This window comes from Lagopus muta, chromosome 6 (genome assembly GCF_023343835.1).
Source record: "Lagopus muta isolate bLagMut1 chromosome 6, bLagMut1 primary, whole genome shotgun sequence".
Taxonomy (NCBI): Eukaryota; Metazoa; Chordata; class Aves; order Galliformes; family Phasianidae; genus Lagopus; species Lagopus muta.
The window spans coordinates 6,174,580-6,202,431 of NC_064438.1; the positions used below are offsets into that span (position 1 = coordinate 6,174,580).

The 27,852-nt window shown below is 45.0% G+C and overlaps 1 protein-coding gene across 9 annotated transcripts; it reads right to left on the reverse strand.

The window, feature by feature from the left end:
• PAK6 (p21 (RAC1) activated kinase 6) lies at positions 1-27,693 on the reverse strand. Of its 9 annotated transcripts, none has more exons than XM_048947706.1 (13): positions 27,276-27,693; positions 20,748-21,048; positions 20,248-20,440; positions 19,562-19,636; positions 16,457-16,676; positions 14,199-14,407; positions 9,907-10,524; positions 7,115-7,606; positions 6,753-6,886; positions 4,819-4,945; positions 4,468-4,593; positions 3,697-3,831; positions 1-1,870 (listed from the first exon to the last, which is right to left on the reverse strand). In XM_048947706.1, exons 6-13 carry the CDS (start codon positions 14,400-14,402, stop codon positions 1,703-1,705), a joined length of 2,004 nt encoding a protein of 667 aa, XP_048803663.1. In that variant the 5' UTR covers positions 14,403-14,407; positions 16,457-16,676; positions 19,562-19,636; positions 20,248-20,440; positions 20,748-21,048; positions 27,276-27,693; the 3' UTR covers positions 1-1,702. The 9 variants fall into 9 exon arrangements, with proteins under 9 accessions (XP_048803663.1, XP_048803662.1, XP_048803669.1 ...); XM_048947705.1 differs by having other exon boundaries at positions 16,454-16,676; XM_048947708.1 differs by lacking the exon at positions 16,457-16,676 and adding an exon at positions 26,645-26,738 and having other exon boundaries at positions 2-1,870.
• Between the last annotated feature and the right edge of the window lie 159 nt (positions 27,694-27,852).

Here is a 27,852-nt window from a genome sequence, read left to right on the forward strand (position 1 = left end):
AAAACACAAGTGCAAAGGATTCACAACTACAGGTGAGCAGGATCACTTGTTTCAAATTATAAATCTTCTTAAAGCCCTGCTCTTTCGCATTAAAAAAAAAAAAACAAAAAGCAGAATATCTGGAATACAGAAACATTTTACATCAAAAGCTTTCCCGTGCAGCTCAGGAAGAGCTAAGTAAATTCATTTCAATTAGCTTTATCAACCCCAAACTCAGACATCCAGTCAGTGCAGACCACTACGATCACTCTACTGGCCACAGGTAGAGTGGTATTGATAGGCAGCAATCTCATCCCTCACAAGGTATCCAAGTACTGGAGCTGAATCACCTTCTGGAGGTGCTCCTCTCACCACGGTCTACAGAGGCAACCGATGTGCTTCGCAGTCTGGGTGCCCACCATTTAGGTGACTGACAACAGTGCAGATGAATTCCATCCCAAATTACTTCAAGTAATCAACTGTGGCTTCAATTCTGAAGCAGGATCTATCATTGGAGTAAACAGCAGAGGACAGAGATTATCAACATCTTCTGAAGAAAATGCAATGAAGAGTATCTGAGACAGCACGACAGTCCCAAGAATAACTTAATTTTCAATAAATTTGTATCTGAGTTTGAAAACGGGATCCCACTTTCATACATAAGACACATTCTTGAGACCTCACAACAATATGCACCACCACTGTACAATGTGACATCCTGACCTAGAGCCAAATTACCTCGAGTATCTCACTGATCAGAAACTGCATCATACAAAATACCTAAATCTATTTTAAAATAACTGTGAGAGCTGCTTAGACAACCAGAACCCTTCTGAACATATCACCAAGGGGCTGAAAGGGGAAGGACATACCAATTACAAAACATACATCAAAAGTTTCCCTTCTCCCCATGTTCTGCAGTAGCAAGCAAGGGAGAGGGAGGCTGAACAAATAGCCTTGCTGTGCACATAAAAATCTCTCCTGGGATATAGGCAGGACAGCTGAAACTTTCTCATTCTGTCTCCCAGAGCATTCCCAAAGCGTTACCCCTCCAACGGTCTCCCCTCCAAAAGTTTAAGGTAATGAAATGGATTCAAGACTGACCACTAAACCATACATATTTCTCAGCCAAAGAGAAGTATGTTGATGCAAGAGAGCCATTGGAAAACAAATATGTACATATCACATCTGCTCCCTGGGAAAATATGTACAGCATTCTAGGTCCACATTTAACTGAAAATTAAAATCGTCTGTGGAGAAAAAAAATTGTGAAGTCATTGTGCATTGTTGGAGACTTGAAAGGCATCTGTGCCCCACAATGTACATTTAAGTGAGCTCAGTACTCCAGTGTATGTCTGACAAAGCGAAGGTCACATTTCTAGTTGGGAAATTTTGTTTCAGTTCAGTAGTCAGCAGCCGAGGTTTGCAGGAACTTGCAAGCATTCAGATACACAACCTCAGATCCACATACAAATGCCATTCTTTGGAAGAAGTGATCCAGAAGTCATCCAGCACCTGCTTTGCTCTTGAGAAAAACACGGTCTTATTGAGTATGCATTGATTGTCTTTAGCAAAAGAGAAGTCACAAAGGCAGAGAACACAAGGACCCATCCTGTGAGAAGACCACTGACTAGTTCTGAGCACCATTCACAGGACAAGACTGCCTGGTCTCCTGATTGTCTGTTACGTGTTACCTTTTCCCAGCATTTTCCCTTCCGTGAAGTCAGCAGGTAGAGGTACGCTTTCTGTATTGCTGGATAAGGGGGACCAGGCACTCTGGGAGCCCTGTCTGGAGCAGAAAGGGATGATCCAGAAGTTCCTGTGCTGTTGCTCTTTCTAGCGGCTCCCGTGTCAACATCCTTTCCAAGAAGTCTCTCAGAACTGGAGAAGTCTGTGAAAAAGCAACCAACCAATTCAAGCCCATGAAGCAGAGGCAACATTTGACAACAGGCTACCAAGGTAGCATTGCTTAATTCAACTTTCTAACTTTAGTTTCTAAGATGAATGCATGCCATGTCCTTAAACTGAAGCTAATTTTGTTTTCCATTTTGTTATTTGCTCCTTTCTGAATTTCATCTCTTCCTGCTCCCTGAGGCACATCAACTTGGGTGTGAAGAGTTGGCCAATTCCTTCTTTTACTGGCCATAGAAGTGTGGGAAAAGTATTTAAACCAGACTCCCAAGTAGGTTTTGAAAACCTGGAAACTTGATGCTTGAGAAGATTAAGAAACTGCGGAGCAGCGTACCATGTGAACATGGTGGGGATGGGTGGAGAGTTGGACTAGATGACCTGAGAGGTCCTTTACAGCCTTAATGATTCTATTTCTATGATAAACTAAATTTCCTCTGTCCTTTAAAATATGCACATTGAAGCCAGTTGAGTAGCCAGGCTCAAGAGCTGCTAAAAGACTCTGCTCATCTCTCGCTGATAGTAATCCTCTGTGTCATTAAAACTGAATAAAAAATGAACTTGGTATATATTTATTTATTTTAATGCCACTAATTACATCCATTTTAGACCGGGGGCATTTTCTTAGCTCTGGTTAGCTCAGCAGTAGATCACAAAATACTTTTCACAGTGAGCTACAGCTTGTTTCACGAGTGCTTTGAAGAACCACTGTGATGGCCAGAGGGAAAAGGCGCAACACAGCTGAGCACCAGGACCCAGCCTTTATCATCCTGTCAGTAAACCTGCCTACACTTTAGAAAAGCAGCAGAGACCATTCCAAGGGGTGTCTGTTTAGCTTGTTGCACCCCATACCACAGTAACTGACCTCAGTGAACCATTACGGGTAATCAGAATGGAGGGCTGAATTCACAGCAGGTGCTGGGCCCCATTTCAGAGAGCAGGAAGAGAGGAGGATGGAGTTTGCTTCCCCGGACAGCAGTGAGCACAGCTCACCTTGTGAAGGGCTCTGGCTTTCACAGCCTGCAATGGGGTCATCCTACCAAGTGATGCAGACCACAAATGGTTTTACGCTGCCTATGCGGGTCCTGAATGCAACCCTGACATTTTAATTAGAGTTGCAAAGGCAAATAGGAAAGACAGCAGCTGTTGATGTTTGAGTGTATGCTGTTAGCTCAGAAGTCTGCTCTGTTAAATAATTCAGGTTTAGCAGCTGAAGATATTCTGATTAATTGGAAAGGCCGGAGAGCTCAGAATGCTGCAGAAGCTTTTTGATCTCAGAAGCTTGGACTGAAATGAAATGAGGACTGTTCTAAGTGAGGACTAAAAAGCAATCACTATATTTCTTATGTCACTGATAGTTTTTCATAAGAAACCACGAAGATGAGCTGATCTTCAAAGCACCTGCAGCATCCTTCATGAGCTGCTGTCTGTACTGTGCTTTCTTGCTTTGACCGTAATGTAGCCTTTGCATTCCTGAAAGCTGCTGAGCTGGAAACTCTCAAGAGCAGTGAGTCTCCTGTTTGCTTTTAGAAGATGAGCAAGATACTAAATACTGGCTCCACCTGAAGCAGCTTTGATTTGCACCATCAGGTTTATGCCCAAGCAACCTTAGATTATTGGGACTGTTTCCCAAAACAGCCACTAGCTGTCAGCAGCAGCTTGCGTCCACGGAGGAACCAGAGCCAAAGAAGATCCCCAAGAAACATGTTCTAGCATGGCCGCTTTCACTGCCAGCTTTACAGGGAACAGCTGGTATGTGTGTTTCCCCATGATAATCATCAGGTTTACAAGTTTTGCCAATATGCTCACCCTGTGGAAGTTTTTCAGTTTGGGAGGAGGGCTGTCACGGAGTCTCTTCATTGCCTGGACTGGAGAATCACTGAAATAGGGTGGTTCTCCATCCACCATCTCTATCACCATGATCCCCAGAGACCAGATGTCTACCTGTGGGGACAACGACATGTCTATGCACACAGCTCAAAGCAACAGGTTCTCGCTTTGTTGCTTTCACAAAGGTTACAACACCCACTCCACCTATGACAAGCGTTACTGGGATAGTAAAACATCAATCTCCTTGATGCTCTTGGATCCCTCACTGCAGTTTAACAAAGACAGCTTTCCACTGCTCCACACTGTGATTGCAACATCCAAAGGTCTGCAAGCAACCGCTTGTGCTACACCTGGACAGTTGCTGAACAATACAAATCCAGCTGCTGCCACCTGCCCATCATTTCTGAGCTCCCATTTGTGCCTTCCCTGCTCTCCTCCCCACCCTTCATGGCACCGATTCATTTGCTGATCCACATATCATCACAGACTACTCCCTGCTAACATCTGTCCACACTGTAGTGTACACAGGCACATGACAATCTTCAGGTATAAAGACAGGGTAAGTTTACACCTTGTTCCAGGAAGCGGAATTGCTTCAGGTCATGTTGATACATCACATTCAGATCTGCAGTCACCTGTTAGGTTTCTATTCCAAAGAGAACCTAGCTGCTTTTCCTAGAGACCCTAGTGCTGTGACACCTCAGAATACCATTTCCTACCTCTTCTGACATCAGGGAAATTGCCCCTTACCTCAGTAGTGTATGGTACCCTTGCAATAACTTCTGGAGCCATCCAGTAGGGAGTACCTACCAGGGACTTTCTTTTAGGTACATCTTTACTGATCTGAGCACAGAAACCAAAATCTGACAGCTTGACCTGCGCAAAGAGAAAAGCAACCAAGTTTTAACTACATGGAACTAAATGACCTTGAAGGTCCCTTCCAACCCAAACCATTCTACCATTCTACAGAGGAAAGCACAAAAGGTAAAGAAGACAAAAAGCAGTAGGAAAATGACATATAGAGACTGAACAGAAAGGAAATAAAGAAGCAGACTAAGGCTGCAACAGAATCCAGGAAACATTTTGGCCAAGGAGACCTACCCTTCCATCCAGTGTCAGAAGAATAGAGTCGCTCTTAATGTCTCGGTGAATGACCCCCTGAGAGTGAAGGTAGGAAAGAGCCTGCAGCACTGATTCACACACTGTTGCAATTTGCTCTTCGTTTAGCCTGAAATTAAGGACATAATTTTTTAATGGAATTGTACCCTTCTGTGGATACTACTAAGTCACAGTCACTGTCAATGCTCAGTGCAGTTTCATGCAGCTAGATATCTGGATAGTCTTATGCTTAGCTAAAGGTAGTACAGATTACAAACAGGAGAAGAGACTAAATTTGAATTTCAGTAATTTATGTTAGCACACTGTATACAAAGACCAAGAACCTCATCTTTAGCAACCTGGAATACCAACACAAGAACCCTCATGACCAAGTGTAAGAAAAAGAGTAGAAATGAAAATTATCTGTTGTATTAGGAGCTAAAGCCAGCATTTTCTGCACGTGTAGACTGACTTAAGAATTGTAAATCACCACTGAAATATTCTGAGTACTTTCGATTCTCAGTGCATGAGCTCTAAGAAAAGCTGATACATCTGAACTCTGTGGTTCTCGAAGATAAGGAGGTATACGTTCAGTATGTAATGTATGGAATTTGGTTTCAGTCAAGTGATTGCATGGTGTAAGAGAGATTATGAGGGGATTAGCTGACTCCTGGAGATGCAAATCAGTTATCACCTTCAGCAAGTATTTAATGAGGTAAATGAGGGTGTTTTCCTCCCTGTGAAAAACTGATAAAGGCTTGAAGCTTACTTTGGATAAACGTTATGGTTATAAAAGATCCTGTTTCCACTGTGTGGAAAAACAAGTATTCATTAAAGGGTTCAAAGGAAGGCTTTGTGAAATAACATCTAGGCTGACATCCCGCAATGGAATTCAGTCTCACTACATAAACCTTTCATAAGCCTTTCCAGAATTATTACTATTTTTTTAATCTGTAGCTCTATTGGCTCTACTAACATCAGCTGCAAGCTACAGGAGCTTCACTGGCTCTGCAATGCAGTAACTCAGCATTCTTTGGGACTAAACATTCTGTTTCCTGTCTGGGAGCAGATACTGAAGAGAAACCCTGGCTCTCCATCCCTGAGATGTGCCTCTGAACAATTAGTTTTAGCAATACTACTGAACTGCAATCCAATTCTGGAGGTTGGTGGCCCTGCCTGTGGCGGGGGAGTTGGAACTTGATGATCCTTTGGGTCCTCTCCAACCCAAGCCATTCTATGATTCAAATAAGATTCTGAATTTTCAAAAAAGGAAAGCTTTTTCTATAGAGGTTCTTGGTCAGTGTTTTCTTTGGAGCTCCCTGCGCTAGTTTACAGTTGTGAGAGGTGCTCCAGGGTTGGACAGACATCACCAGAACTCCTTGTGAGTGGGACTCTAGAGAGGTCATTCAAGAATAACTCCTTTGCCCTACAGAAATGTTTTGGAGATTAATGAATATGAAGTGGTGTGGATACCAAAACAAATTTAGGAAAGTGTCCAGGAGTTGCTATCTTTAGGCAGCGACATTTGGGAAGGAGTCCAGATCTCAAGGCTCTGCCGCACCTTTCTGGAGGAGTTAACCACCACTTCAACCTCACTAAGGTTGTACCACTGCAAATAATTTGCGTGTTTTTTAATAGCTATTCAATGGGCTTCCTGGCCAGGATGCAATGGAGAGAATAAACAAGACTTTTTAAGAGTACTGTGCTTTACAGGGAAGGTCATCAAACAAATGAACAATGGAGATCCAAGGGGATCAGAAGTGCAGTGAGTTCCTTTCTCCATCCGAAGTACCATTGCACGCTCCCAAAGGACGACAGTGATAATCGCAAAGCATCACAAGAGCTCTGAGGGATACTACTCCTCCCAGAAGTCTCTGATCTGCTGTTGCCTGTGAGGTGAAGACGAAAGCGTTGATGTTTTGGGTATTGCTTCTCACCTGATCTGAGACACAATGTCAGTGAGGGCCCCCCCCTGCAGGAACTCCATCAGTACCCAGAGCTCCTCTCCCACCAGGTAGCTCTTGTACATCTCGACTACGTTGACATGTTGGTAGTCCCTCATTATCACCACCTAGAAGGAACACCACAGAGGGAACAGCTGATCACCGAGCACCACTAACCCTACCCACAAAGTCAATACGCACAGTCACTCAAATGCAGTTGCCTCCCTCTCCCAGCCATTCTTTTCCTTGCTTCTAGCATAATTCTGTTAAAAAGATGCCTCTTGCTCTTCCCACCCCTCCTGCTAGCATGGCTTATGGTGGGCAGCATAAACCCCTCTCTTATTATAAAAACTCACCTCATTGAAAAGGAGCTCCCGGCGCTGCTGCTTCCTCAGATCCATCATTTTCACCGCCACCTGCCGCCCTGAGTGCTTCTCTCGAGCAATACAGACGATACCTGTGGACCCTTCACCAATCTTTATGTAATTCTCCAGCAACGTCCGCGGATCTCCTTGGTCCACCACCATCCTAAGGGCAGCTTTGAACTGCTCATGAGTCACAACCACGGGGTCCTCGCTCGCCGGCTGTGCTTTCCCAGAGGAGTCCTGGGGAAGGTGCAGGTTGCTGGAACTCGTCTGAGTCTGCCGGTTTCGGGGAGATCCAGCTGGTGATGGCCTGCCTTGGGGCACTGCTATCGCCTTCTCCGCTGTCAGTGACTTCTGGGGGGTACCAGCTTCCGAAATGAGCCTGGGAAAATCAGACGTGGGCTGATCTGATGGGAGGGACTGGGCTTTGGCCGCGGGGCTGCGCGGTGAGCCCCACTGCTGGGGTCTGAAGAAAGCAGTAGGCTTTGGGAAAAATGGAAGCAGAAGAAAGGAGAAGTGCTGATTAGGTTAATTTGGAGAGGTATACATCAGCTAACATATTATGTAGCAGACCCAAGTTAAGATCTCCGGGTTCTTGTCTCCAGCTGCGTGACTGGAAGAAGCCACACATCATCCATGTTCAAGAATTAAGTTGCAGAGCGGGTGTTACGCTTTAAGGAGCTCCAAAATTGCCCAGAGAGGTTGTGGATGCCCCATTCCTGCAGGCATTCAAGGCTGGGCTGGATGTGGCTCTGGGCAGCCTGGTCTGGTGGTTGGCGACCCTGCATATAGCAGGGGGGTTGAGACTAAATGATCATTGTGGTCTTTTTCAACCCAGGCCATTCTATGATCCTATGATTCAAATGAGGCAGAGAGGCTCCTGAGATATCAGTAACAACAACAAAACACACACACAACAAAACCCACAGTAAAAACGGCCCTTGTTAAAAAGCATTCCAGCCTCGCCACCAAAACTCAGGGGCAACCTGAGTTGCAGAGCATTTGAAAATCATTTATCCCTCTGTGCCTCTGATCTTCCTATATATAAAAGGAAAGAAGATTCACACCAAAGCTGTAAATCACTTTGAAGTCTTGGCCTAATTCCCTTCGGGTAATTACACTCTGCCTACTGAAAACTCTCCCTGCACATTCTGCTGGTACCTGCAGAGCGCTGCTGTCGATCAGACACAGAGTTAAAGCTGTTTTGGGAACAGCATCATGAAGCAAAGCAGCTGCAGGCTGCCATCCCTACAGGGCCACCTGCACCTCACCCTATCCCCCGCTCACCACAGCCTTCAATGACTTTGGATCAGCAGTGCCCTTTCCTGGAGCACTCAAGGCCCTTTTGGAGACCTCCCGCTCATGCTCCAAGCCTGCCGGTTTGTAAGATCACAGCCTGCAGTGATGTGGCTTCGGGATATGCATTCCCATGCTAGCATCACACAGATCCCCCAAGCAGGAGAAATCTTGGAGCGCTCACACTCACCCTGGAAATGCTGAGCAATTAAAACTTAACAGCATCCAGCAGGCTAGATATAAAATATATCACCCTTCCTTTGGTGCATTTACAGCAATGGTGGATCTGACAAGGCAGCACTTCAGAAGGAGCAAAGCAACCATGTGTATTACAGCACAAATAAGAACTTCAAAGCAGCTGCCTTTCTTGCTCTTGCAGTTCAGACAAATTGCTAACAAACTTAATAGCAAGGGCATGGGAACTGAACGTAAGCAACAGAGAACTTTTTTTAAAAAAAGAACACTCATTTTCTTCCATAAAACAATTGTCTAGACTTTAATTTCTATGCAGCTTGGTATTTAATCAAGGATTTGTGAGAATGGCAGTATCTGCATAACCAGAGTCCCAGACCACGACTGTGTGATTCCATGCTGGCACTGCGGTGCTGCAGTGCACAAACACCAACTGTCAGAAGTTACTTCCTCTTCATTTCCCAGCTCCACCCCTGCAGTCCTGTGCAGACACGCTCATGGCAACAGAATATCTATTTCCCAACTCTTGTTTTGTCTCCAAACGGAGGGAAAAAAAGGGGTTTTATATAACCTAGAGCATGCAAAAGGGCACAACTCGCATGCAAGCTCGCACATGTTTGGCTAACCACACATCAGTATTGTTTCCTGCCCTGGGAATGTGACAGCCCTGTGCACACAGCTCCAGTCTCTGGACACTGTGCTATGTCAGTGTTCTCCCAGTTCTCCCAGGGCAAAGCAAGGAATGCTCCACCTTCCCTGGTGCCCGCACTCAGATTTCCTGTCTGACAGCACAGTCGGTCGAACAGGATGGATGCAAGCATTCCTGTTCTAGGCAAGCTGGCAGACACAGCTACATCCAGCAAACTCCTGAAGCAGTCCTATTCTGCACAGGCAAACAATACATACCTAATGTAAACGATGGCCATTTTCCAAATGGCAAAAGTTGCATTTGTGTTAGTACAATTGCATTTAAGTTATGCTTTTATAACAGCAGGACAATGATTAGTAAGCCCACTATCTCCTTCTCAGCCTATCTACCTGCAAGAGCACAGATATGCTAACAAGGCTTTCCTGTGCAGATCTGGCTGCCATTTTGAGCTGTGCCTAGTGGTGTATGCTGCAGAGCTCAGGATTGTGTGTTTCCTCTAGCCAGGGCTATTTTGATTCCAGCATTAACCACAACAGTAATGGCTGGTTGTGCATTGTTTGCAATCAAATTTGCTCAGCTGTGAAAGGAACCTCTGGAAGTGTAAAGACAAAGTGTGAGCTCAATGAAAAATACTGAATAATGGTACCTTTATATGCAGGGAAGGGCCTGACTTGTTTGAGCTGCTGGAGGAGGGGAACACGCTGCGTAACAGCCTCCTTTTCAAGCTGTTCTCCCTCGATTTGGAGCTGGGGCTGCCTTCTCCTGAGGGCCTAGAGTTTGCCTGTCGTACCAGACAAGGTTGAGGCCAGCACTCTTCCAAGCTCCTTTTGCCCATTTTGTCACTGTCCCCTGGCAGAGCTGGCATGTGCTGCAGACAAGAAGCACGCTGGAGACAGCTACTGTCAGCGTCCTGGAACTCCGAAGGCCCAAGGGACTGTGCTTTCATGACCATACCATTAGGGTGAGACTGTCCATCCATCCTGGGTTTGTAATCTGGCCACATAGTCTGCCTTCGTGTCACCTTGGTCCCACCATTGCAATTGAGGTAGTTTCCGTATTTGTCTGCCCACTCTCCCTCGGGGCTCTGAAGATACATATCTGGGGGTCTGTCTTCTCCCAGGAGCCCAAGGGACTGAGCTCTCCTCCTGCTGGTGGGGCTCCTTCCCCTCAGAGTGTTGGAACTGATGGCAGAAAGCTTCTGGATGTCGTTGAGTATCCCAGAGATGTAGCCTTCCACTTCCACAGTGCTGCCCCTCACGACTGTCTGCAAAACACACAGGGAAAAAGTGAAAATGTTAGAGCTGTAAAATTTGAGGTTCAGATTGTTTGACAAGGGTTATGTTTTGTCTGTGTAGCCAAAGCAGACTCAGACTTCTTTAACAGAAGTAGCACTGCTTTCAGAACAGTGGCTCCTGCTGCTGCTCTTGCCACCTAATGGCTAAAACATCAGAGCCACACTGGGGTGTCGTCAGCAGTTCTAGCTCCCTTCTGCTGGAATTGTGCTCCTGAAGAAGTTACAGCACACTGCAATCTCCATCTGCCAAAAACCACCTTGCTAGTCCAGTCTAAGGCCCATCTCTCCCCTGTTGCATTCTCAGCAGTGTTGTAATCAGCGTCCCTTAGTCTGGTTCTCCATTTTTGCTAATTCATTTTAATCTTGACCAGTGAAGACCACACTGTTCCCAAACTATATTCCTGCTCTGTTTTGCCAAGCTATTATAATTAAAAGTGACGAACGAAGGGTCACAACAGCTCACAACTTGCCTTGTAAGCAAAGGATAAAGAATAAGGCATCCATCCAAACAAGCCACAGCACTGTAGAAGTAGGACATTTGAAGCTGTCAGTATATTATATAGCACTCTACCTTGTTTATTCTAAAACTGAAAAGCTTACAGAAGCTTTTTTAGGGCTGGAAACCAAAACGTTTCATTTCTTCACAGAAATTCACAACACAAAATGCCTCCTACACTTTCATGAACCTCTGCCTGAGGAAAATCCTTCCCTGGAGTAATGGCAATCTCCTGTTTGCTAACTGAACTCTGGGGATTTTCTAAAGATGCTGAATTAATTACACCAAGCCTAATATTTAGCTGGTGCAAAACAGCAACTCCAGTAATCTCAGCAGAATGCCACCACAGTGAACAAAACGAGCATCTGGTTCATTCAGTGTCTGGGAACGAAAGGCAGAGGAGAAAGACTTTGTCAAACAAGATGAAGAAAGGATAACCCAACTCATGATGTTGCATGCACAACATCACCTGTAGCAGGAAATTCTGCTCCTGTTACACCATCCTCACCTAGTTAAAACTTCTTTCAATTAGACTCAAGTCACTCCTGTTGCACTGCATTAAGTCAGTTCTATCTCCCCAGTGGGCAGTGAAGATGGGAGTTAACTGTGTTCTAATGTCTTGCTTAAAGGCTGCATTGAATTAATGAGCATGCATCCAAACTTGAGCCAGATCTGCATGGAATGCTCCCACCAAGATCACGCCTTTCTAACCAAGATTTAGATGTGATATTTTCAAAAGAAAATTGACTTTTTCCAAGCTACTCACAGTGCATGTGAGGAGGAAAAACTATGAAAAGTTGAATTCAGGATCTTATGCCTGAGTGCTCAGTACTTATACATAATCTCATTTTTGACTGGTATCATAGAGCAGGAATTTGTTGGAATGAATTTAATAGAAGCCATCACCTTTGGGATACAATCTAAGGGAATCACAGAATGGTTTGGGTTGGAAGGGACCTTTAAGATCACCAGGTTCCAACCCCCTGCTATAGGCAGGGACACCTCCCTCTAGACAGGTTGCTCACAGCCCCATCCATCCTGGCCTTGAATGCTTCTGCAGAGAGGGCATAAACAATCTTGCTGGGCAACCTGTTCCAGAGTCTCAGCGTTTGCATTTGGACTTAATGGGGGAGAAAACAAACAAACAAACAAACAAACAAACAAAAACAGTTGAAGATACTTCTCTAGTTTTTAAATACTGCTGGGTTCTCAAAGTTTTGCAACACCTTCCTGCTTTTGCTATCCACAGATGTGTGATAGGTGAAAGAACTGACCAGTATCACACTTGGGACAACATTTCTATTTTGACAGTGATGCCTCAATCTGTTCTTTGAGTATACTTTTCCTAATATTTACTAAGAATTTGCCCAGTTTGCTCTGGGAATGCCATAGGTAACAATGTCAGGAGCCTAAGGCAAGGAATAGGAGAGATCTATCATCTCCCTCTGACCCAAAGTCTTCTACTTCATGACTGAAGGAAACTCCATTGCTCAACATGAGTGTCTTGGTTTTGACAAATCCTTGCTGGCTGCCAGCTCTCACCCTGTTATCTATGGAAAATGACTGCAAATAGATGACTTGCTTATTTGTTCCAGTTTCTTTCTGGGAATTGAAATTATTCTGCCTGATCTGTAATTCCTTGAATTTTGTTAGACCCAGCTGACTTGAAAACATCCAACTTATTTAAGAAGTCTCATATGTTTCTATCTTATTCTAGCCTGAGCTCTTACCCCTTTGTGCTCGTGTTGTGCTAGCGAGCTAATCACAGTTAACCTTTTCAATTAAGACTGAAGAAAAATCATTAAACATTAAAAAACTCTCCGTGTCCTCTGTTATTAACTTCCTTCCAAAATGAGCAATGAACAAATTCTTTCCTTCATCCTCCTCCTCAGTGTGCTTATGATGTTTCCTGAGTGCCCTTTATGTTCTCTGAGAATAACATCTCTCTTTGTGCCTCGGCCTTCCAGTTTTTTCCCTCCATAAATTTCTTTTTTATTTGCCCTTTCTAACTTGACCTAGTTTCCACCCATCTGAGCAATCATCCCGCAGTTTAAGCTCATTAGAGCTCTAACCAAGTTGGGCTCCTATTGTATATTTTCTCTGGTTCTATCACCTACTACGCTTACCTCAACGCAGATTCAGGACACTGCAAAACAAAGGGCAATACCTCCTCCCTTTTTATTTTGCCTACTCTTCCCGAGCAGATTTTTCCCCTATAAATCAGCATTCTGTTCAAATGATATGCCATTTAAATTACAGGCTTTGCATTAGTACCTGCATTATGCTAAAATATAGTCCCATATAGTCCTCAGATGTTAGGCAACTGTGCACAAAAGGCTAAGAATGTTCAACAGGTAGACAGCTATTTCCTTTTAAGTTCCTCCTGAAATCCAAGTAGTACTATCTCCTTTTTTTAACTTACCTTTCAGTTTTTAGGCCATCATAGGACTGAGTTTTTGTTGGTTTGTTTTTTTTTTTTTAAACAGAGAACCAAAAGTTCCCACAGGCTAGCAAGACTTCAAATGCAGCCGTTCTGTCACCACCTATCATTGCCCTTTCCCAGAGGTCAGTATGAATCTACCTCACTTCACATACCAGATCCCTGAAGACTTAGGAGCACAGTTTTCTGATGACCATTATTAATGATCATCCAAGCAAGAAAACCGTCTGAATTCACCCATCTGCAAGGATCTGCAAGTACCTTTTTCTCCTTACTAAAGGAAATTCACCTGTTTACTATGTCTCACTTTCCATTCAAATGGCTGCTTTACAAACCCCGTTAGCCTAAACCCAAGTACAGCCCTACTCCCTGTTCTTCCTCATTCATTCAGACATTCATGAACTGCAAGCTAGTGCTACCCTGCTCTCTCCCACTCAGGCTTCCCTGTCAACTTAATCGCCAGCCAAATTTGCCCACCCACGAGAATGACAAGCTGGTTATTTGAACAGTGACACTACTGCAGCTAAGGACGTCCTTATTTCTGATGAAGTTACTATAAACTCAAAAATAGTGTTACCAAAGCACAGACTACTTCCTATCCAGTGAATTCCTTATGGACCCCATCCTTACTCCTACTTGAATACATATCCCTCAACATTCCCACACTGCTGGCCCAGGGAACTGGAAAGAGAAGTCCCCTTCTCTTACCTTCATAGGCTGGAGCTGCATCCGGGTGATCCTTGAAGGGTCCACAACTGGCTTGGGGCGCCTCAGCGTGTCTAGAATATTCTGCCATTGAGGTGGCAGGCCCACAAATTTGCCCTCTTTTGGGTCAAACGAAGTGTGGACACGATGCTCAAAGTTCTGCGGAGCTGAGATCTCAGGGCGTTTCTTCTTCTTTTTGCGGAACATGATGTCTGAGTGAGAGAAAGCAGTGCCATCAGTGCTCCTGCACGTCTGGATCACAGAATCATACAAGGGTTGAAAAGGACCACAGTGATCACGTAGTTTCAACCCCCAGGGATGGGGCATCCACAACCTCCCTGGGCAACCTGTTCCAGTGCATCACCACCCTCTGTGTGAAAAACTTCCTCCTAATATCTAAACCTCCCCTGTCTCAGTTTAAGACCATTCCCCCTTGTCCTATCACTATCCACTATCCAGGACGCTATCTGCCCAATCACTAACATCACATATCAATTATATTAGCTAATTATATTGCATTAAAATCATTCTCCAGTAACAAGCACTTGCACAACCATGGAGTTGACGTGATTACACTTGCTCATTTGTAGAAAATGGCCTAGCAAACTGCTATACTGCTGTAGCACTCTAAGAAATGGACCCATATATGCTGCTTCTGAACTTCTGGAAATAAAAGGACAGAGAAATAGTTGAAAAATAGCCAAAATCATTGAAAAGAAGGCAGCTCTTCTGATTAAGTGTTTCCCACAACTCTCAGTTAATAATCTTGTACCCACAACATTTACCCTAGCCATTCATTTATTCAATATAAACTATGGTAGGTGGTAAACTTCTAGCATTTAATATGGAAACACATAATGTAACTTTAGTCCATGACATGTTTGTCATGACCCACCAGCCCCTACAAAGGGAAGTGTTTACATGTCATAGATGGGTTTTTGCACCATCTACATCCCCAGCCATGCAATCCATCCTTGGTGAAACACAGCCTTTGCACACTGACAATGCCCATTGCAATCCATAACTATTACAGTAAAAGTACAAAAGAGGGTGGGAGCTCCTGCTTGGCTCAGAATGTGTTCCAATGGAAACCCAAGTACTTCTTCATGGAGAGCCTGAGGGAAGAGAGGCCTGTGCTCCAGGTGTACTGCAACTACCCAAACTCAGTGATCTGCCTCTAATGCCCCTAGGTGCTGCGTAGTAACTAAGTAGTGTATCTGGAGTACTGTATCCACTGCTGAAGTTCTGAATTGCTGATCACACATCAGTTGTGGCAGCTACTTGAACCACCAGAGTAGGGGCATTACAGCAATGTTACTGCTTTAAACTGTGTCTTTCCTTCTACTGCTCCTAATCTTGCAGCTTCATTCTTCATCCCATCTCTATTATGAGAAGATACTCAGGGCATAACACACACTGTCTTTTAAGTTTGCTTTTTAATGGTTTCACATGGCCAGGGGTCCTGTAAAACGTGGTTTTAAACACACCGCAGCCATTAGCTCTTTCAGTATCAATTGTTTTTGAACCAGAAGACGAATGATTACAGCTAAACTGCAAGGCTGAAAAGGCTCAGATTTACAGCCTGGGTGACATCTCAGCCCTAAGCAGAACAGCAGCTCAATGCCAACATATCGCTTTGCCTAAGTATAAACAATGTGCATTTGTGAATTTACATGACTGCACCTGCCAATCAACACCTGGAAAGCACTTAGTTCCTCTACATGAAAGCATCAAGTCCAAATACAATACAACACCGTGCATCCAATGACATTTGCTTTATGTAGTCTCCATCAATCTACTATCATAAAGACACTGCCATATCAGACAGGTGGTTTAAAGGTACACTGCACCACTGAAATTCATACATTGTTAAAAATAGTGATTGCAACCCACTGGATTTCGAATAATCTGTGTAGGTTTTGCATCTCATTGAGAAGGTCTGTATTTAAGCAGTCTCCTCTCACTTTGTGGCTTTCATGCAAAAGCTGTTTTTACTTCCAATATCCAGCTACAGAATGTTGAAACAGAGAACACAAAACAGGCCTTTTCTAATTTAGCAAGAAATTAATACAAATTTGTTAAGCATAAAAGATTTTGTAAATCAAGACAAACCTGAATTTAAATGCAGACAGCATCCCTTTAATATAACAACACAAACACTGTGACACCGATATTATAATAACCTCCTAGACTTCAGTCCTTCATTCATTGCTGACAATTGAAGAAATGTCACAAACAGAAATAATAAAAGTCACTACCACGAGACAAAAGCAGTCGGAGATTGAAATTCTCTCAGCGATCCATTCCTGCTGCCTGGGAAACCACGTTAGATTTTTCAACTCCAGATATAGCTGTTTCTAGATGATACAGTTCCAAAAGCTGTCACATCTGCCAGTGAGCATGAGAAAAAATCCCACAGCATTCAGAGCAGGGGGAGGGATCGGTGGGAAGGAGGGGCAAGAAGAGAGAAGGGTCAGGCTCCTAGGAGAGGGAGGGGTGGGAAGATTGGGGATGGAAGAGAGAAAGGGAAATCGGAGTTAGGAACAGAGCAAGGACTGGGAGGCAAGCAACCTAAAGGAGAAGCAGGGCACAGAATAGAAAGTAGATAGAAAGGCATGATCAGGAATTGCTTGTTACAAAACAAGAGTTCAAACCAGCAGACAAAGAGGCAAGCACACACTTCTTTAATTTGACTTGCCACCACCCTGCATGCATCCAATTCTGTACTCCATTGGTATAGATGTGCTGCACTTATCTGTGCACATGCTCATTCACTCACACGTACACTTGCTGATAGCAAATCCAGCAGAGAGCTACTTCAGCCTCACTCGTGTAGCTTCCAGTTAAAAATAAGCTGTCCCTCCCCCTCCTTGCTGCAGCAACTGAACTCACTCAGTGCTTATTCTGCTGGTCTCACAGATCTGGCCGCAGCTCACGACGTCCCTCCCTGGGCAGGAGATAACAAGCAGTGCCCAGGCTAAAGCAAGCAGCTCCTGTGATTGCTAAATACTCCTCCAGCTGACAATGCTTGCCAGCCAAGGGAGGATGGAGAAAGGAAGAGAAGAACTCAGGACCTGAGGAACTGCAACATGTGGGTCAGAAGATGAAGAAGATCCCAGAGAATCCACCAATTAAAAGGGAAAAAAACCAACAATGTATTTCCACATTTTGCTATACAAATCACTAATTCAACACATTTCAAGTGCAGAAGCTAAATAGGCCACTATCAGTGCATGCTGTGGGCATATGTGCTTATGTTCATGTACACCTATGCACATGAGAACATGCACAGATGGCAATCGCTGCATTCCATACCTTCTAAAGCCCTCATGTTTACCCCCCTGAGGATTCTGAGATGTTATTTATAACAAACTGCAGATATTCACAGCATTCTGCAGACAAAGAAAAATGACAGGTTCCTTCCCTGAGGAGCTTCAAAATCTGCAAGTGATTTCATACGGAAAAAAAAAAAAAAGACAACAAAGGGTGGGCAAAAAGGGGAAAGAAAAGGTAAATAGTCTGAAATCTGAAATGGGATTTAAGAGCAGAGAGCCTCATACCCCAGCCACATTCATTTGCTATACTCGTTTTCAAAATGCTGGGTTAGATACTTTGGTTCCCTAAAGGAAGAATGGATGTTTGCCTGCTATCACTTCCCCTATTTCAAGTCCTTTCCTTCCACTCCTCTCACCCCCACAGCTCCCAACAGCAAAGCTATGTGTTGGTATGAACTGATGGAATGCTCTAAATCCTGCACAGACACACGCACGGATTAATATTACATGAGAAATAAGCTTAGAGGGAGATATCTCTGTTATATTGCCAGGTTTAATTCAGACAAATGAGAAAAAGAACCCAACTGCTTGACAGTTTTTGCAGCACTGAACGGGGTCTGGAAGCCTATGGTACTGTCTCCTTCTTCCCATTTCCTTGCTCACACATAAGGACTGAAGCCTAAAATACAGTGAATGTCTATCTATGCAGGTTGTTTTGGATGCTGGTCAGTGTCACACTTCTAGGCATGTTTTAGCCATACCAGACCAAATTCGTTCTGGAACGTATATAAAAGCTCTTGCAGAAAGCAACATGTAGCTATGGAGCTTCAGTCTTCACTCTAAGTCAGCATAAAGATGTTACCAAGATTAGAATATCAACATTTCGAGCTCTGACTGCAAAAATTCAGATGAACAATAACATCTCATGTGTCAGGCAGAGGGTTATGTTGGGACAAGGGAAAGGGGCCCCATCTGGCCTACTGAGTCACATGGCAAAGGAAGGAGGCAAAGCGTTAGGCTGCATCTGGGGAGCAGGCCACACCAAGCACAGCACACTGAGTGCCACGTCCTGTGGTTCTGTCTGTGCTCCTCCATACCATGTGGGCTACAGCCCATGGGATGACTGATGAGCAAACTGCAGCCCGGGCACAGAGTCCCAACACACGGGGAGGAGAGTGCAGCTTAAGCCCCGCAGCCCGGCTGACTCAGTGCCTTGCTACTCACTGCTGCTATTAAACAACACTAACTGATAAAGAAATTTAAATCATAATAGACCAGACTTGGCCAAGTCCCCACTCTGTACACTACTGCACAGAATGTGCGCTACCCCAGGAGCACGAGAGGCCGGGAAACTGATCCTCTAGTTCAGAGCCTTCCATGGCAAGATCTGAAAGTCTGCTGCATCAGGATAACATGTTGATTAAACTTCAGCTGCTCTTGCTAACTTCTATATATGCAGAGCTGACCCACAGCTCTTCATATCATGAGATTTCTGCATGATAACTCCATGGGCACTGAAAAGGAAAATGATGTGCAGTGCACACTGGAGGAGCAGATTAAAAAGAGCACTCTTTTTTTTTTCTGGTTAGAAACTGGAAAGTCAAGCTTCTATAGTGCTGCTCTTTCTAAATGAAAACCAAGCGAGACTTTCCCATGTTTGCAAGCCATAGCAATAGTACTCAGGATATTGTTTCCAGGTACATACATACACCATTCGTGCACCATCTAGGCAAAAACAACCCCTGTATGGGGAACAGGCTGTCCTTCTTGAAGCACAGTTACTAATCCAGCAAACTAGTTGTTGATAGCTCTTTTCCTTATTTGATCAGCTGTCTTTGTTACTAGCTTCATAAACCATCACTCGCACTTAGCAGGCAGGACATGCAGATCAAGGCAGAGAATATGGAAATCATGCCATCAAGAATGTGGCTGTTCAAAGGGATGAGGCTTCAGAGAGAGCCATACAGCAGCACTCCGGACCCCAGCAGCTCTAAAGGGGCTCAGCTGCTCAGATTTTACCTTAATTCAACACTTAGAAAAGCAGAGGAAGACTCAGCAAACATCCCAAAGCCCCATGGAGCTCTCACTCACCAGCCACAAACTTCTCTTCTGTTGTTTGCTTTTTCTTCAGTACTCTCTCCCCAAATACATTAAGACTTTAATGTCCTGGCAAAGAAGAAAACAGATGCATCAGCAAACATTTGTGGATGGGACTACTTTCTGTAGCTGTGAGATGAGATGCATGTCTGTGTACGTTGGTTAGCACTTGGCAAAAATAATTAGGTACAAACGGGCAATAGAATTGTTGATAATAACTTAAATAGGAGCTTTCAGATAGCCAAGATACACTCACACGCCCAGACACACAAGAGTACTACCATGTAGTGTTTTAATAGGTATGCTGAAAGCATCTTGGCTAGCGCTGCTGCCAGGTCAGGAGTGCAGACACGAGGGGCTCTAATTGGTGAGTCAATTAGGCTTCTTCATCACACATGGCGAGGGTCCTCACGGACATAACAGACTTCAGAGATGTTGCTACGCCTCACATAAAAACAATGAGCATGCATGCTCCTGACATGCTGTCAGCTTTCCCAAGCATCACCCAGAGTAATCTTAACCCCTCCATCACCCCGATGGTTTAAGAGCATCACCCTGCAAGATTCAACAACACACTTTCCATCATTTTCACGCATTCATAGGTTAAATTGCCAGACACCACAGACCCACACCTCAGCCCATCTAAAAGACAGTGGAAAGCAAAAAACCGAAGATCTTACTGGCAGTCCAGCAATGCCGGGAGAGGACAATTCCAAATGAGAGGAGAAAGAAGGGTCTGCAGGGAAACTCTCCCACTGCCATGCAGCAAAGCCGATTGGAGGATGGTGTTGCTGGGCTATAGGAGTAAAGATGAAGTGAACTCCTTCCCAAAGGAATCCAGCTCCTGGATTTTCTCGCCTTCCAGAACCATCCCTTGAGAGGAAAAGATTGCATGACCCCCCTGAACCATCCACCTCTCATTTTGCCCAAGGCTGGCACTGCCAATGCACGTGTGGTTGCCGTGCTCGCTCTCGGAAGTGGCAAGGCTTAGCTGCGAAGGGAAGGGGTTAAGCCATAGCAGCACAGCCACTGGGGAGCACAGACATGAGTTTAAGCTGACAAACCCAGTCCTGTGTAAACAGAGGGAACAAACTGCGCGGAGCAGCAGCCATTAGGACAGCGTGGCTACTGCTTTAAAGCAAGCAAGCGCGGGTCCCCAAAGCAGCAGGACGGAGCTTACCCGCGGCTCCTCATTGCTCCGGACCCAGCAGTGAGGTGGAAGCTCTCTGCCACCGCGATCCGCTGAGGCGCCGATAAACTTGGGAGAGAAAGACGGCGGGAGAGAGCGGGAGAAGGAAAAGGGGTGGAGGCACTCCTGACATGTTTGCACAGTGCCTGCTTCACCTGAGCTGCTGAGTTTGATTTCAGGGCGTGGGAGCAGATGGGACACAGGCACGCTCAGCACAGAGGAGCCTCAGATCCGCGTTCCAAGGGAAAGGACACACTGATAGCAGAGCCTCCCAGGACCATCGTGCCTTCTCCTGGAGGGGGAAGAGAGAGGGGAGCTCGCTTACACCTGGGCACCACAGCTTACAAGGGCTCAGGCAAGAAGCTTAGGATGATCATCTCCCATTTCCCTCCACCCCTCCTCATTTCATACTGACCTATTAAAGCTTTGCCTTGCTTGTTAGCTCCTCTCTCTCTGCTCCACAGCCTTAGGGCCTGGAGCTGCTGCAGCTCCTAATAAATCCCAACATCTCCCGTGTCGCCCGGCTCCAGACTTCAGGACCTGCCATCCATCCTCTGTCATTCTCGGCAGGAAAGCTTTGATAGCCCGCTGCATTGCTGGCTATAACAGAACCCACCAATTTATTTGCATTGCAGACGCATGGTACATGACCTGGCGCTTTTACTTCTCCTCTGTTGCTCGGCATGAGTCAGTGCTACAAGGTCTGAAGGCGCTGCTATCACCCTATAATCCTGTGCTGTGCCTCAGGGTTTGCTGGCTCGTGGAAATAGAGGTTTGGCTAGGACACGGGCAGTGCTGAGCAGTGCGCAGGTTGCAGGGGTCAGAGGCTTTGGGGATTACAAGGGGAGACGTCAGAGATCATATCAGCAAACCCACCGGCTACTCTGCAAACAAAAGTAGATTCTTTGCCTCTAGCAACCACCAACAATAAACAATGCTGGCTTAATCCTAAGCTAGGTACTGCCCTTAAAATGAAGAAATGTCATATTATAGCTGCTTGTGCAGCAAAGGTCTGCCAGCACCTTGTAGTACATTTCCCCATTCCCATTTTCCTCCTTACTGGTTCACCAGTGGTCTGATTCACTGAGGCCTGTTACCTCACAGCAGCATCCCTGGGGTGTAGGAAATAAAGTTAGCCACTTTCTGTCTGGGCATTAACTTGCCTCCCTCTCCATACACAGATGCAATCAAAAATTTTCACATTAACAGTAAATAAGCTACAATCAGGAGAGGGGTCAGCATTTTTTTTCACTGAAAGGCTGGTGCTTACAAGGGAGAAAAACAGCTGTGGAAGATCAGAGATGAGGAAACAGAGCGTAACCCTTCCAGGTGTGGAGGAAAAATGACACTGAGTGCAGAGCATCACTGTCATCTGTCACATCTACACCTTGCTGATGTGCCAGTCAGTGAGGAGTCAGCCATCTCCACAACCGCAGCAATGGGAACGTCACAGAGAAATGGCATTTGTATTCTACAAGGAGTCACCCAGGCTTGGAACTGGCTTCACATTTGCATACGTATTATACTTTATGTTTTTACATGCTAAGACAGTCTTCTAGAACAAGGCGCGAGCACTTTATAAATGAAAGAGCCTGATTTTACTTGTCAGGACACAAGCTTAGATGGAACCGAGGTAGCTTTGAGTTGCTGTGAACCTCTGCTGCCTATAATTTTAATGAAAAACTCGGGCACTTTCCAGTCTTCCTCTTCACAAATTCAGTCCCAGCAGTCCTACACACTTTGAAGAAAAATTTACCAGTAAAAGTGATGCATCTCTAATTTCCCCCTTCAGTGTTTGTCCCTTTATTAAAAAATCTTACTGCTCCTTCCCTGCCCACAGCTCGCTTCTCACCTGGAGAGCTGCACGAGATAATGTAAATAATTAAGCACACACATTTCTATAAACACACGCACACACACCCCGCTCCACCTACAGCTGCTACGCTGCACGCTGCTCATTCCAATCCGTCTGCCCTACCTATGGAAGCCATCACCAGCAAGCAAGAAGTGCTGCAGGGCACACTGACTAAATGCTTGCATTGCAGCCTGCTTATCTCATCTATTTACGCAGCAAATGGCCATTCTGTACTCTGTGTCAGACATAGAGCAGAGCAAATTTCAGATAAAAACTGCTGATCTCTCCCCTTTCCTCATCCTGCCCATCCATGGCAATGCAGCAGGACAGAACCAGTTCTTCACCTCCTGCTTCACTTTTGTTTGAGCCCACTTCATCTGTACTGCAGGTATAGTAACTCTGATGCGTTCAGGAAATCCCAGTAAGGATTAAGGCAATCCCATCCATGCAGCTAGCATGTGCTTCAGAGCTGGATCTTCCAGCAGAGCTGCTCTGTGCCTTGGGATTCACTGGGAAGTACAGTTGCACTTCCATTAGTGTCCCCCTTCTCTTCCAGGGCTCTTGATATCCAGAGCAAACTGGCCAGGGAAGCGCAAAGCTGTGCTAACATCTGGGATGCAGGGGTCACTGGGAGAAAGAGTGCGTTGCAAATCCACAAAGCAACAGCTGGTGGGAGGAAGCAAAAGGTAGAAGTCTGCAAGTCTCCTAATCAGCACCAAATTAGCCAGGACTAGAGATGAGAAGGGAGTAATCCAGAGGCAGTTTCACTTTAAATAAGTACCTACTGTTTAGCTGCCTTTCCCCAGTTGCATTCAGAGGTGGGCAGAAAATTTTGAGAGCACTATCTGGATCACTTGCTTACGTGCTAGGGCTATCTCCTGCTTATTGTGCATCGCTGATGCTGTAAAGGTAGCATCCTGGAGATCCCATCAGGATGAGGCCTTTTTTGCACTCCCACTCCATAAGCTTGTAAGGTGGGCTTCTAAGCATCCCCCAGGATTAACAATCCTACAAGTAACATCATGCTCCTCCAGACAAGCCTGTGCAGCCCTGTCCAAGAGGTAGGAGCTGTGCTTCCTGCAGAAGTCAGGCTGACAAGCCTTGCGATGGCAACATGACAAAGTCAGCACAGCCCATCTCTTCACAGATCTTGCAGGTCACCATTTTGCACTCCAGTAAAAGGGCTTTGACAATGCTTCTTTCCCCCAGAAGAGAGGAAGCTTAATCCGTTGTTTTTCCAAGCATGCTGCGATCCTTAAAGATGCTATAGAAAGGCAGATTGAAATCCCTGGCTGACATAAGAGGAATACAGAATACAGCTCCTGTTCAGAATAACTAGGTCAGCCAGCTATTGCAGAAGTATTAACCAGAATTCAGACAATTCCTCGTGGCTAAAATAATGGCAGCGAAAGCCTAATACCATTTGCTGTTATTAGTGACTCTCTACCTCTGGGTACGTTCAAACCCAAACTCTCAAAGGCCCTGAATAATTTGAGGGCTGCAATTTACGCTTGTCAAAAGCCAGCCACATGGCTCAGTGCAGCAAAGCAGGCTCCCACCCCATCTGCTGCCCTGTGGAGGCAGGAAACAACTGCCCTTGCTGACAGTGCAGCTGAAGGCATGCAGCCCAGCTCAGAGCTGTGCTGTTAATCCAGTGCTGGGGGATTGGGCATCATAGCCACCCTCTCAGCAATAGCCACCCCACAACAAATGCAGGAGGATGCTTTGTACTGCAGTGGTGCAGTGGGTTTTGGATTAAGGCTGGTAGAGCAGCAGCAGTTTGAATGGAACATAAAGGAAAGAAGAGGGGAAAGGCTGGCCATCCCAGCAATCCCATCCAATTTTTGCTCAACCACTTCCAGTTGCTGAGGTGGGCCAAGGAATCCCTTTCCTCTCACAGGCACTACTGCATGCCACTCATTCATACTGCAGCTTGCTTTCCGTCCTCGTGCAGCTGCCACACCATGCAGCTAATCAATACAGCTACTCGCATTAAGAAAAAAACAGCTTGTTTGGCAAGGCAAAGAGGTAGGTGAAGGGTTAGCCCCGGTTATTTAATTTTTTTTAACTAATATCTAACCTATTTTTAACTTCGGATTGTTTCAAAGGCCTGGCATACAGCTCAGCCACACAAGTCAGGAGCCAACAACCTGCCGTGCTGGAACTGGACCTTCTTGTTCTGCCACTGAAAGAAGCATACCATGATTCTGTACCCTCAGTTTCCCTTATCTCCATGAGCTGTCAGTGCACTGGAGTCCATAGGGTGGTTTGCAAAGGATTAACTGGTTATAGGTGACAATTAGTGGTTTATTAGCATAATTCAGAAAAACAAGAAGTGTGTTATTTTCATCTCAGGTAGCAACTTCTACAACAGATAAAGGTAAAAAGTTAAATGTTCCCTTCCGTAAGAGTGATTTTTGGTCTTTCCTGATAGAAACTAAGTCACCGATATAGACATTGGTAAATATAAATGCTTCAGCAAAGGTTCCTTACAGAAATACTTGGGTCATCATCTGGAAAATTCTTTCATTTCCTTCTCAGCAATCTTAGTCCACAACACATTATGAAGGTGATCACAGGCCACAAATTAGAAGTAGCCAGGTAATGTAAGTGAGCAGGTGGCAAGCTACCTGAAATTCTAAGAGACTTTTTAAAACATGGTTTTAGATGACACAGAAATAAATGGCAATGCTGTTCATTGGCTCAGATTTATATCACTTAGGCTGCTGTTTTGCAGAGCTTAGAGAGAATGTATTTAGAACTTGGAAGAGCACACAAAAGCCTGAAGAGCTTCTGCAAGTTTGTGAGTTGGGAGGAAGAGGCAGAATCAGTATTTCTATCTTCCACACTTCTCACTGCGCAATCAGGAGTTCTGATTGCTGCAAATTAATTATGTGCATACGCAAACTGGGCAGCTCACTAGCATGAAGGGCTCAAAAATGGCTTGCCCAGAGCCTGCTTTTTTTTCTACATGGCTTTGTGCAGTGCAGGGAGAAAAATCAGACAACTGGAAGGCCATCAGTAGGACTGCAGATACTACAGGTGGCCCAAGCTAGCAGGCTGACATTATGAGTTCACTTGTCTCTGTTCAAACTGCTGAGGATATTCATCCTCTAGTTTGAAAGGGTATGTATCAGTATGAGGAACACGTTTTTATACAATGAGGTGTTGAGTATCTCCACAGACAGGAATTACTCGTGTCCTGCTATTATTTATTTTGCTACTAAGAGTCTTTTTGTTAGCACGAATTTTAATTAAACACCAATCTTCCTCTCCAATTAGCATCCCATTTACCTATCTCACTGAGCTACGTGTTCTCTAGCAGTATCATTTACTCCCTTGTATTTACCCACTCCTCCATTTCTCTCAGATCTCCTCTGATTCTGAGTCTGATCTCCAAATATACTGCTAAGTATATCTGGAAGGCTTTGGGAGATCACTGTTCATGAAGTCCACACAATGGGTAAACACCTCTTCACAGTTTTTGTTTTCTCTGGGTAACAAATCAGATCATAATATGTTCCAGACTACAAGTACACTGGATTCTTGGAAGCTGCCCTAGATTAATGTTGTAAGAGTTATTCATTAATGATCCCCAAGTGTCAGAGGCAGAATGGATGACTCCTGACTCCTGACTGTGAAGCTGGCAGACGTTTCCTCATCTCAACTATTCCTACAAAGTGAATCAAACTGCAGCAACGGCGTCCAACTGCATAAACTGCTCCTGCACCTGGCAAAGCCAACTGAAGAGACAGCACCACATTACGCAACGACTGCTGGCACTGACCCCCTGCTGGCCATCAGCCCTTGCCTCAATACTGGGCACCAGCACCCTTCCCCAGGCAATCTCACCCAACCGCTCTGCAGTCTCAGCAGAGCGCAGCCTCCCCTCTAGGCACTGCTCAGCTAAGAAGAGTTTCAGGTTTGGGTTTATACTGGGGAGAACGCGATACTGACGATAAAGGTTTTTTAGATGTTGCTCGTCATTTTTTACAGAGTCATGTCTGTCTATTCAAGGTTTTTATTTCCGTACCTTAAATAAGGCTGCAGCTGGGACAAGGAGCTCTCTGCTGCTTTCTTGCCTCTCTGCAGTTTTCAGTAGTGATGAACTGGTTGATCAGGTGTAGCTTAAAAATATATATATATATTCTACCTCCCTGCTCTTGTTTCAGTGGTGTTTCTTCAAACCAAGCCTGAAAAAACTTGGAGGTCAAGTTCCCAAAATAGGAGCCACCTTCATTTCACTTCCAACAGAACAAAAACGGTCAGTGTTCGAAACAAACAAGATGAATTTAAGCTGTAAGCTCAGATCTATTTACTTAATCGTACTTGCTTTCACAGCGTTCCTACAACACTCATTATTCTACTGTTTAAATACACAATTCAGGACGGCCAATGGTATTTACCACTAGTGTACAGGCAGGCTAAAGGTAGTGTTAAAAAAAAGCCCTCCCTCCCATTTCTGTGGCTTCAAGTCTCACAAAAATCATCTTCCATTGGCTAATTTACATTTCCAGTCTAAAAAAGGGAGTGCCAGAAACATAAAGATTTATCTCTGTTCTGCAGAGGGGGAAAGGCAAGCAGATTTCAGAAGCCATCCCAGTTTTAGTGCTTAGGATACTAGACCCTGTTGCCCCTTATTCCTCCCAGAGTTGGAAGCTTACCTGGAAAAAAAGATCTCCGAGAAATACTTCTGGAGTGAATTCAGTCCCTTCTTCCTTCTGACTACAGGTTGCTGCTTGTCTTAAACATGGGAAACATCCCTTGCTTCAGGCAAAAATTCTCGGCAATTTCATCTTCAAGCTTCTTCAGAAGAATCCTGGTTCAGTCTCATACACATGCAAACACATGGAGCTCACAGCTGCTTACTCACCAGCATCACCCCAATGCCAGCTGCCTGGAGGAGAGTAGCAGAGTGCCAGACTCCCCCTCTTCCTGGCAGCCAGCAGAGGTGTTAGAGGAATACACCAAAGGTAAAGCAATCTCAAAGGAGTGGAACTGCAGTGATAAATTCCAAAGTCAAAGCTGATGAGACCTCAATGTAGACACATACCAGGATCTGTAATGCAGTGAATCAGTGTTTTCTGGGACCCTTTTTTTTTTTTTTTTTTTTCTTATCGTGGGCTGATGCTGTGATCTCAGCAAAGAGGATGGGACTGGGTGGTGACTGACATTTTACACAAAAGGCAAGAGCAAGATACTAATCTAGATTCTTGTGAGTAAAGATTTCTCATGCATTTC

Bases quoted from the DNA above. Each gene is read 5' to 3' on its own strand.
- PAK6 (XM_048947713.1), bottom strand. From the start codon at position 14,402: ATGTTCCGCAAAAAGAAGAAGAAACGCCCTGAGATCTCAGCTCCGCAG. The intron at 6,887-7,114 runs GTGAGTTTTTAT...TGTTCCTTCTAG, and splicing joins GGGAGCTCCTTTTCAATGAG to GTGGTGATAATGAGGGACTA. The intron at 1,871-3,696 runs GTGAGCATATTG...GCTTTTTCACAG, and splicing joins AACTGAAAAACTTCCACAGG to ACTTCTCCAGTTCTGAGAGA.